This window comes from Pungitius pungitius, chromosome 18 (assembly GCF_949316345.1).
Source record: "Pungitius pungitius chromosome 18, fPunPun2.1, whole genome shotgun sequence".
NCBI classification, from domain to species: domain Eukaryota; kingdom Metazoa; phylum Chordata; class Actinopteri; order Perciformes; family Gasterosteidae; genus Pungitius; species Pungitius pungitius.
The window spans coordinates 4,122,512-4,133,809 of NC_084917.1; the positions used below are offsets into that span (position 1 = coordinate 4,122,512).

Genomic DNA, 11,298 nt, shown 5'->3' on the forward strand with positions numbered 1-11,298 from the left:
TCTCTGCCTTCTTCGCCTCGGTCCAATTAGCTCACATTGTCAAGCCGCCGACTCATCTCTCTCTCTCTCTCCTCGCTGACTGGCTCCGTCACTCCGCGGCGTCCTCTTCGCGGCGGCGAGGAAGCAGAAGCCCTGTGGTGAGCCGCGGTCTCCTCGGGTCGGTTTCCTGACGGATGAAAACACAGAGAGCAGCGGGTTGGTCATCATCTTAACGTCTCGGGCCTCCGAACATTACAGTCACCATTTATTTTTTGGGGGGCGGAGCTTCTTCAGCATCTAGTCTTCATGCTAAGCTAAGCAGACGGCTAATAGTGTTAGCGTACAACGGATTTTTTCTTTTGTACTGCGAAATTCTTCAAGCCACCATTCGGGCCTCTAGAAATCCATAAGAGATGGAAAAAAAAAAAGAGTTGATTTGGCTTCGTTCTAAAAACACGTGCTCATCATCGGATCAACTTACAAAACCACAGATATAAGAAGGCGCACACTGTCTCGCATCCCAGGGCGGCACAGAAAGGCGTATTTGGACGCATTAACGCGAGTATATATGCGTTTTGAGGGAAGGTGTTTCTGTGTGTTGGAGTTACACTGCGTATCTGTAAGTGGATCTGTGTGAATCGGCCTCTCCCTCGACTCGCCGCACAGTCGGCTCTTTGACTGGACCCGGCTGAAGCCGAGCCCAATGAAAGGATTAGTATGTGGCAGCAGTGAATACTGGACTGTGCTCCGACACGCGGCCCAGTCGGGGGGGGGGAGGCAGGGCGTCTCTCCGGCAGGACGTCCACTGCCACTGAGTTTGGAAATGTTTCAGGAGAGCGACTCGGGTGGGGGGGGGGGGGGGGCGATGGAGTGGGAGAGCCGGAGAGCAGAATATGGCCACTGTGACGGAGGTTCATCCTTTCAATTACGGGAAATTCTTCATGATGTCATTATAGGAGCCCTTGAACGTGGCATCACGTGAACGGTGTGGTGGCAGTTGGGCTGTGGGTGGTTCACGAGCGGCTCGTTAGTCCGGGTATCCGAGCTGGGAACATTGGAATAATGACATCACTTCTCCCAGACCACTTTGTTTTTCCTGGTTTTATGACTTACTGTAACAAGCTACACGTTGGCACTGGTGCCGTGAACTGCAAGCCATTCGAACAAATGAAAGTTCTCAGTTCTGACTTTTCTTTTTGGGCAACAAACGCATTGCTTTTAAATTAAGCCTCAGTTAGTTATCTTCACCCAATCATAAGACAAGTAATACTAATAACTCTTAAAACACTCAAATTTGGTGAAAATATATTTTAAGAAAGAAATTTAAAACATATTGAACATTCAAGGATATACATTCCCATGAAAGAAGAAATTGGAACAGGTGCAAGTGAAAGTCTTTATGCTAAGCTAAGCTAACGGCCTCCCGTTTTGTAGCTTCATATTTAGGGTACTGGTATGGCATTGGTGAAAGAAAACGAGAAAGGATACTTTCCAAAACGATGAACATACTCCCTTGAAGTGATTAATGTTCTACTAAAATGTGTCAAAGTCATCCGAGCACCACGACCCTGAGACAACAAAAATCCTGTTGTTCCTGTGTGACGTTGCCGAGACGCGTCGCGCGAAGAAACAAACGCAAAATAAGCACCGACCCTCTGTGGCGAAGGAAAAAAAAAGATTTACGAGCGGAGAGCGAGGGTCTCAGCGGGGGATGAATGAGTTGATTCAGTCGTGGTTTTTTGACTCGGCACAGGAACACTGGCAGCTGAATAATCAGGTTAAATTGGATTGGTGGTGCGATGTGTGGAAACAGTCATTTCCTGTTTTTTGTTACCATGCATACAAAAAGCTACATGCATTACATGCAATGAACTAATGTCTAGAAAGCTTTGTGATGGGTTGTACTGACATTTATTCACCGTCCTCAGGGGAAGAAACTACTGGAAAAATCACTTTGACGATCCCATAACTTTCTGAGTCATCAGCACGCAGAATTTCTTCCACTTGCTTTACAGTTTATTTCTGTTATCTGAGCACAGCACACAAATGAGATATTTTATCTCAACCCCAGGCAAGTTTTCCAGTAAACGCAAACTGACAGGAAATAACTTCATTCGAATGTTGTAACTTTTGCGTTTGGCAATTTAACACAACATCCTTCCTGACTTCACTCAACAATATATTGCTACAATTTTAGAAGATATTCTTCAACAGAAACAAAACAAAGCTGAAGTTGACATTTAATTCCCTCTGCGCCTCAGGGATTTTTCCCCACTGTTTGTCTCAACATTAACTGTTTACGGTGGAACCACATGAGAACTGCATTTAACCAAAGCCCCTTTGCACAACTGAACATAAGCATCACCAGACTGGTTTACCAAAACACAAACACTTCCCCCCCCCCCATCACATATTTCATTCTCTAAGCTGGAAATAGGAGGCGAGATGGAGGCACGGCAGCGAGTCAGAGACGGAGCGATGAAATAAATGATCCTGCTGTCATAAGGAAGAAGAGACAGCAGAAAGCGAATGATTTAGTGTTTCCAAAGCAGAGCGACCGCTTCAGCCTCCCAAGTCATTTCCTCCCCTCATGCTGCTACTTCCAGCCCGAGGGGCAATTGTGTGTGTGTGTGTGTGTGTGTGTGTTTGCATCAATTAGCGCGTCTCTAGTCAGTTTCCATTGCAGTATCTGTCCTGAAAGGAAATGCTAACGTTTCCCTTTTAACAACTTGTAAATAAGCCGTTTATATTTGTTAAAATAATGAAAAAAACTCAGGCACTCGGGCGACAGATCATCGGTGTGCGTTTGTGCCCCTTTCCGTCTACACAGGGTCGACCTTTTAAATGTCCGAGGCGCCTGAGGAGCAACCGTTTGACCCTCTGGTCGTGACACACGCGCAGCATCCCGGGGCAGATGCACCGATTGAGAGGATGCGAGTGCGTGTGAGCTTGTGTACGATAACAGACCACGACGCGCGTATATCGGCTTTAAAAGGGGATCCTATCAGCTGACCACCCCCCCCCCCCCCCCCCCCCCCCCCCCGTTTCATCCTCGAGATGCTTTTCAAGATTTAAAAGTATTTCTCTCTCCGTCATTTCTGCAACCGTTTGAAAATCCATGAGCGGACTGATGAAACTTTTTGCAGTGGAGTAATCCATCACATTTAACTTCCACTCTGCACTAGAGTTTGCCCTGGCTTAAATAATCTATGCATGGTTAATCAGTTTAGAAGGGCCACTCCATTGATTTAGTGTCACGCTAGTGGGAGAAATAATGAAATAGGAGTGCAGGATTAATGGCTGAATAGATCCAGCCGAGCCGTTTCCGGGCCGCAAAACATCCCGCTCACCTCGACCCCCCCGCTGCGCAGTTAACTGCTGTCGGGGCAACAAGATGCATGCTGGGACTGCGGGGGAAAGGTCCAAAAGGGAACGCCACGCGTGCGGGGTCCTGGAGAAATAATCAAAGCACGACGCACAGTAAATCAGAAAGAAGTGGCAGAGACGAAGGCCGACTGGAGTGAATGTGTGCGCTGGGACGAGACCTTCCCGTGTGCTCGCTGGATGATGAGCATCCTGATCTCCATGCGCCGCGTCGTTCAGTGGAAACCAATTGGTGCAAAGTGCATTCGCTTTTGTTGATTGATCTTTTGAAAAAAAAAAAAAAACGGCACCCTGTGTCTCCTCTCACACACTCTCCACTCTCTCAGAAAGGACCCGACGGACCACCGCACCGTGCACGCTGGCCAGGTCTCTGCACGCAGCCCCCCCCCCCCCCCCGCCTTGCCGCATTGTGTATTATTAGTTCACAGGTTTGAGGATGTTACAGGGCCTCCTTCTCAGAGCGGCTCCGTCTGAACATGCCCTGCAGCGGTTCGCGTCGTAAAAAAAATAGAGGAGAGATTAATTAAGATGAATTAGAAAGGTTAGCCGACGGCGGCGGGGCTGGCGAGAGCTGTGCCCCCAGACTGCTCGGGGTAATTACTGGGTGGGTGGGTGGGTCGGGTACGAAGGTGTGAGAGGAGAAAACGGAGGAGTCAGCATGAAGTGAGCTGGTGGGAGGAGAACCCGAGGAGAAAGGTTTTCTTTGATGTCTCTTGTCCCCTCAGGTGATTTCTCCCTCCCGTTCATTAGGGGCCGGTTTCCCCGGAACCTTCCTGTCGACGTGCCATCCGCAGGGGGCCCTTTAAAAAAAATGCCCACATTACACTCATCTTGTTGACTACAAGAGACCTGTATTAACATCCAACACCTCCTCCTCCTCCTCCTCCTCCTCCCTCTGCATTGGTCCTCAAAGTACTCCCATTGCTTCACAGTTACGTTAGATTGTATCAGATGAAACTTTAATGGGCCCCACAGGGGGAAATGGGTCAGTGCAACAGTAAACAGTTAAATACACATACACCTACATATCCACAATAGCACTGAAGGTTGAACATGTTCATTGAGGTTAGATAAAGCAGATGGGATTTGCTCGTCACCCCTAAAATCTCTTTTAAAAACGTATTTCTGTTAACAGGGATTGATTGATATAAAAATCATTTAAATATATAAGTAGACACAATACATTCAGAAATGTTTTTTCAGAAATGTATGTGTATGAAGACATTTTTCCCCATTTCAGTTCATCAGAAAGGGATGTTCATAATAGAATAGTGTATTAGAGTGATCAAGTATAATACCAAATAGTGAATAGTGCATTGGGCTAAACCTTCCAAAGGCGGAGCTTAATCACACATATAAGAGGAGAATCTGTGAGCATATAACAATAACAAATGACTCTAATAACTTAGAGTTAAATCCAAGAACACAAACATGAATTGAAGTGCCTGCAGGAGTCAGAGCAACAAATGAATCTCCTCCATAAACATACAACACAATAACATCCACAATCCAATTCTACGTTGTGCTGTAGATTTCGGTGCCCGGGGGGGGGGGGGGGGGGGGGGGGTGGAGATTGGTCTGCACTCCCTCGTTTCGACGAAAACACAATGAAAGCAACCACATCACCATTCTGATGGAGCACAGCTCATCGCCGCCTAATTATGGAGCGATATAATACGTCTCAGTTTGCATAGCAAAACACCCCCTGTGGGAATGCATGAAGAGCTGATAATGAGAAACAGCAAACAAATTGAAATTTACACAAAATAAATGAATCCGGTCCAGATCTCTTATATTCTCCTGAGCCATTCACCTGCAACACACCGCCGCAATTGCAAATGTCCTCGACGTCTGACTGGAAGCGGCTGGCGAGCGAGTTGGTTGAAAGACGTGGAGGAGTGCGAGGCAGAGTTCAGCGAGGGCCAGAACTCATTACTTCCCCTCTTGACGCCAACGCAGGCATCACCAGCAGGCCCGAACGGGGGGTGTGTGTGGGGGGGGGGGGGGGGGGGCCTCTTGTGGTCTCAGCGGTTCACGTTAAAGCCTGGTGTTGTTAACAGGGACACTTGTGACTGAACCAGGTTCCTCCTGTGCTGGTTTACGGGAGTGGAAGTGGCAGTCAGCCCTGGAGGCAATAAGCCCTTCAGTGGCACTCATAAGCTCTCCGTTCAATAGAAATGGATTTTTCTTCTTCTTCTGCTTTTTTTTTTTCTTTCTTCTATCAACCAGAATGATCTAACTGGCTGTAATATCATGAGAGGTAATTGGATCAACACGCTGCAGGGGGAGTTAACACCATTAAAAGGTCCTGTAAGATCCCCCCCGTTATCTGATCCGACAAACATGAGAGTGTATCAGTCCCAGACCCCTGCTGACACACACACACACACACACACACACACACACCGAGCATCTAATGAAAGGGGGGGGGGGGTGGGGGGCGACGTTATCTCCCGGGCACATGGATGTAGCTACATACATGTCATCAAGTATCACGTCCATTGGCCTGTGAATCTTTAATGCCTCCTGCAGAGCGACGAGCACTCGCCAGTCTTCTGCTCTCTGCTTTCAAAACACGGCTCGAATCCCATGCACATAATCTCCCGTTTCATTCTTGCAGCACGAGGAAAAACAACTCAGCCAGCTTGCAAAGCAAATATGTCCGGGTGTTCGGTACCTGTTAGTGAATGCACTAAGCTGGATTAGAACCGTTTCTCCTGATAAAAGCCCCAGCTAGTGTGCATGTGTGTGTGTGTGTGTTTGTGTGTGATGCAGAAAGGAATCCGGCACTTTTCACTGAGTGCATGTAATTTCATTATCCGAGTCTACCCACAAGAAATGATTATTTTTTTAATCCCTCCGTACAATTTTGATTTTAAGTGACCTAAAACAGGGTTTGCAAATGGATAAGGTGGATTGTATTTAATCATATCTGCTGATAATGATGGTTTGATTCGGATTAAATAAGTCAACCATGTGTGTGAGTTCTACTCAATGGATGAATTGCCCCAGTGAAAACAAGGAAGCAACTAAAAACACAAAAAATGATGATTTTAGGCCAATTCATATAGAGATAATTTGTCTGCTTTCATAGTCAACGCATGTCCAGTAAGCGAAAACATATCTGCTTGATTACATTTGATTTTGATTGAGCTGTTTTTTTCTGGATGCAGTATCTGCACACATCAAGTTCGTATCGAACAGGGAAGCATGATGACTACAACATAATCACACGCGAACTATCACGATGTTGCGATACTAATATGAATAATGATAAATATTATATTATTATACCGGCTATACTGATGCTGCTCCATAGTGTTGACGCAGACTTACAAACTTACCTCTTGTTCCTGCAGTTCATCCCGGGAAGCTCTGGTCTTTGTCCCGGTTGCTGCGCTGCGGTCCCCGCGGTCCTCCTCTGGTCTGCAGCCACATGCGGCGTGCAGGGACGGGAGTGAGCGCTTCTACCGCCGAGCGTCGTGGAGTCTGACAGAAAAGGAGCCGACGATCACCGGAACATGAGGAGCGTCGCCTTCAAAATAAAATTCATATACTGGATACAGTTCTGAAGCGCCAACGAAAAATCGTCAAATGATCCTGATTAAGGGGTTTCGGTTCATCTTAATTATTTGTATCACTATTCTCAGAAAGCTAACGAACTTTATAAAATGTTGTTGTGGTTCAGTCATGTTAACTCGGAAATTGCTTATAATATAATGTCTAATTTGCGCCGAAATTTGTTGCCAATACATAATGTATATCCTAGAGATCTCAGTTGTTGGAGTGACCTTGATTAGGCGACAAAGACATCAAACTTCCTGTTAGACCTCTTATGCAAAAAAGTACTCTGCTGTCGTTGGCTGTCAACACCAATCACGGAAAAAATTATATAAAAAATAATTGAAAAAATCCTTGCCTTGTGACGAACGTCTCAACAAAGAGATTTTATTTTGAAGGTCCTCGGCGGAAGTTCCCGATGTCAACACAGCGCGCTTGATGGAGGCGCTTTCTTGCTGAAGGGTCCGCGTGTCCACGCAGCTCTCCGCCCCCCTCCCGCCCCGCTCCGGCATAAAGACAGCCTTGTTTGTACGTTCAAGACGCCGCTACAGCAGCAGGAAACACTGTTGCCTTTCATTTGTAAAGACAACAAGAAATACGACTGACTCCAATTAATATGAAGGCGACAAAAAAAATCCATCCTAATCCAAACAGGGAGGTTCTCTGGAGTCAATTCAACAAAAGGATGCTAAAAACATTTGTTCCCCGCTGTAGTTTCACGTGTATTTTGTGATCTGATTGTGTGGTTATTTGGTTGTTTTAACCGTGTAAATACCATGTTGTAAGTAAAAGAACAAAACATTTAGCATTAAAACCCTTCTAAAAAAGTACCAAAGGGCACATTTGAGGATAATAAGACAGGCCTATTACTGGTTTAAATGGAAACATTCACGTGTTGATCACGCCTATGATGGTGGGGTTATTATTTCAGAGGGGGAATTCCCGGCTACAGGCACCAATAACGTCTTAATACATTATCCTTCATCGCTGATACATTCTGTGTTACCGATTTAAATCTGCACATAACTATTTCCATTCACTTAATACTTATGTACATGTACATGAAAATAGCACTCGAGAAAATTTACTCGGTTACATTTTTATAACAACTTTAGGCTTAAATGGGCCAACTATCCTCAACAATAAATAAATAAATCCCATTGATCTCATAAATGACAACAGTGACCCCACCTGGTCAACTCTGAATCTGCATCTTGTGCAACAGAGAAAACGATGATGCCAGTAGATCAATAAAGTATTCTGCCTATTTAAGGCCTTTCCCACATCTGTCCTTTACTTTTAACAGCTGCATCATTTCATTCACGGATGGACTGTGAAATTTGGAAGTCCTCTGATAACCGAATGAGGCCCCAGTGGGAGGGGGGGGGGCCCTCACCTGGCGTCCTCGAAAAGCCTCGCAGCAGCATTGGATTCTACAAAGCAGACGGGTGCCTGAGAGACCGGCCTTTGCCAAACTCAAGCTCCTAAAAGCGTGTACAAAGCGATTGCAGCCCCGTCAGCGTGCACAAGGGGAAAGAAGGCAATTAGGAGGGAGGATGTGTTGGAAACAACGTCCCGCAGGCTTACTTCTCCCTAACGAGGCAACGGGGAATCAGTTGTTTTGTACCTAAAAACGCATAGGCTACTTGACATAAAAGAAGAAAAAGAAGAAGAAAAGTGAGATATGACAATACATCTCAGAATATATAAATATATATATATATATATGTTTAATAATATCCATTTTAAATAAATTATATAAGCTCAAAAATACAAAAATACACTGGCAGCTCAAAGAGGAACTACAAGTCAACCTTAAATATACAAAAGCCTATTAGAGACGGTTTGGCTGTTGTCTGTAATTCAAAATAAACTACTGTAGCTGGCTTGTAGTATTCAAACTAAATGCATACTTTCCTTAAAGCAAATTATTTTTCACATACGAACCATAGAGGATGTGCCTGAGGTTGGTCTTTGATGCATAGGATGTTTAAAGAAGCCTTTTCAGAACCTTTGTGGCTTGTGAACCCTTAAAACAAACCCTCGTTAATGACTTACATCGTTTCATTTCAAGGATTTTAGAGTGCTCAATAAGTTAATTACATTATGTCCCTGATGAGTGAAAGAAAAGAAGCAAAAAGAACCGTGTTAAAACGTTTTTTTGGGTTTTTTTTTTTTGTTGGTTTCCTTAGATTCTCTGCCACGGCAGCCCTCGTCTTCGTTCCCTAGCCCTTAAAGTTCTGGAAGATCTCGGCGGCCTCCAGCCAGGACCTGAAGCACGCCAGGCCTCGGTCTCGGATCTGTTTGCGGCCTTTGTCCGTGATGACGTCGCCGCTCTGCTTCACGATCACCAGCTTGGGCACCGCCGTGATCTTGTAGCGCTTCTTCAGCTCACTGAGCGAGGGGAGAGAGAGAGAGAGAGAGAGAAAAGGCTTTCATCACTGAACCAACATCTGGAGACAGCTGCTCAGTGGATGCAGCTTTGTACGCTCGTCGGCGATGTACCGAGTGCACATGTGAGATACCTTTACTTTTTGCTCTTAGAATTTCAGCAAATTGGATTTCCGTGTTATAAAGTCTATGTTTTTAACGGTCTCGTTGATTTTTGACTGTCAATGGAAAGCATACAGAAAGTCATGTGACAGAAAGACAAACTTGTTGATCAACTTATTGTTGTAGTTCTTTCTAGTGTAGCTATAGAGGGATGACTTTTTATGGATTGTTTTTATTGCGACGGTTTCGAAAAAAGCTTTTGTGTAGTATTTTTTCTTTTGGTTTCCTTTTCACATGAATGTTTTTCAATGTATGTCAGGTTTACTTGTGTTAAACCCAATTAGAGTATTTGTTAGTGACTCATGTGGATGCAAGTCAGAAAGCAAATAATGTGTGCGTTCTTACTTTATGGAGCACACAATAAAGTAAAACTGAAATAATTAGAGGAATTAATTGATAATGGAATTTATTCGAAGTCCCATCAGTTCAAATGTAATTTTTTGAACGTTCCTACTGTAAAAAATGAATATTTGAGGACTTTTAGCTGTTGGTCAGACAAAATGAGACATCTGAGATTTTCTCATCTCCATATAAGGCGACAGGTAAGCGATGGATGAATCCATAACGAATACACCAGAGTTAACCAACAAGTAAATAACACAAAATCCGACATGTCATTGATCACATGTGTTACTGTTCGCTGGTAAAACAAGACACAAGATAAGTAACACTTTGATTGCAGGACTTAAGTAAATGCAAACAAATACTAAATGAATTAAAACACAGTAAAGAGTTAAAGCCTCCCTCCCGCACGGGACACGGTGTGTCAGCTAATCCCCGAGAGGGTGACCTGCATAAGCGCCTTACATAAAGCTCTCCAACGCGGTGCAATAACTATAAATGAATAATAATGTTTAAAAAAAAAAAAGACACATGCAGCGCAGTAAAGCGCGCTTTCTACATTTCTACAATACACGGCGAGGTCTCTCACTGCTTGTACTCGTCCGTCCAGGGCAGAGCCAGCCAGTCGCCGTGCGCGTCGTGGTAATACTCCACCATGTCGTCGGTCGACTTGTCGGAGGAGACGAAGACGATCTCCAGCTGCGCCGGCGGCTCGCCCTCCTCCACCAGCTCCGTGTAGAAGTCGCACAGGACGGGGGTGAAGTCCCGACACGGCGGGCACCATCCGGCGGAGAAGTAGATCCCCACCACTTTGTTCCTCAGCGCCTCGTCGGGATCGACCAGATCGCCGTCTTTGTTCACGAGGGTCCGCCCGGTGAACACCTCCACCATGTCGGCTGCGATCTCACGGCTCTCCGGTGTCGCTTTTAGCTCATTTTCTGTCGCCTCGTTTTCGATATCTCGACCGTTGGTGTGTTTTTTTTGGAGTGGACGTGCGGTCATGTGACGTTTGGCGTCAGGCACGAAGCTACTTACAGCCAATCCGGTTGCTACATCCCCTGCGGACCAATGAGGAGTCGAGGGCCGTGTTGTAGTTCATTAGCCACGTGGGTTTCTTTACTGTAATAATTTACAGTTCAGCTGCAGCACGACACCTCACAGCCCTTTCAGGCAGCCCAGAGCCGCGCATGCGCAGAGGAATAAAACGTCCCAACGGTCACGTGTTGGCATCTTAAAAACGTTTGATGGCTGAAGTAGAAACAGCAACTTTGAGTATGTTACTAGCAACATTTGTATTATCTCTGGTTGATCTTGTGTATATATTTGAAACAATAAAATGAACTTCTTAAAAGGTATTTCTAATACTATAGTATTAGAAATACCTTTTAAGATATATGGGTTAGTATTTACTAATAGTAAGAGACAGGTTAACTGTGCGTGTAAGAATGCCATTTTTATTTTTGTGTTATGAGTTGTGTG

General features: G+C 45.1%; 1 protein-coding gene across 1 annotated transcript; it reads right to left on the reverse strand.

The window, feature by feature from the left end:
• Window positions 1-8,639: 8,639 nt before the first annotated feature.
• nxnl2 (nucleoredoxin like 2) lies at window positions 8,640-10,982 on the reverse strand. The gene is made up of 2 exons (XM_037485632.2): window positions 10,409-10,982; window positions 8,640-9,318 (listed from the first exon to the last, which is right to left on the reverse strand). The coding sequence occupies exons 1-2, from the start codon at window positions 10,819-10,821 to the stop codon at window positions 9,150-9,152; spliced, it is 582 nt and encodes a 193-aa protein (XP_037341529.1). The 5' UTR covers window positions 10,822-10,982; the 3' UTR covers window positions 8,640-9,149.
• Window positions 10,983-11,298: the final 316 nt, after the last annotated feature.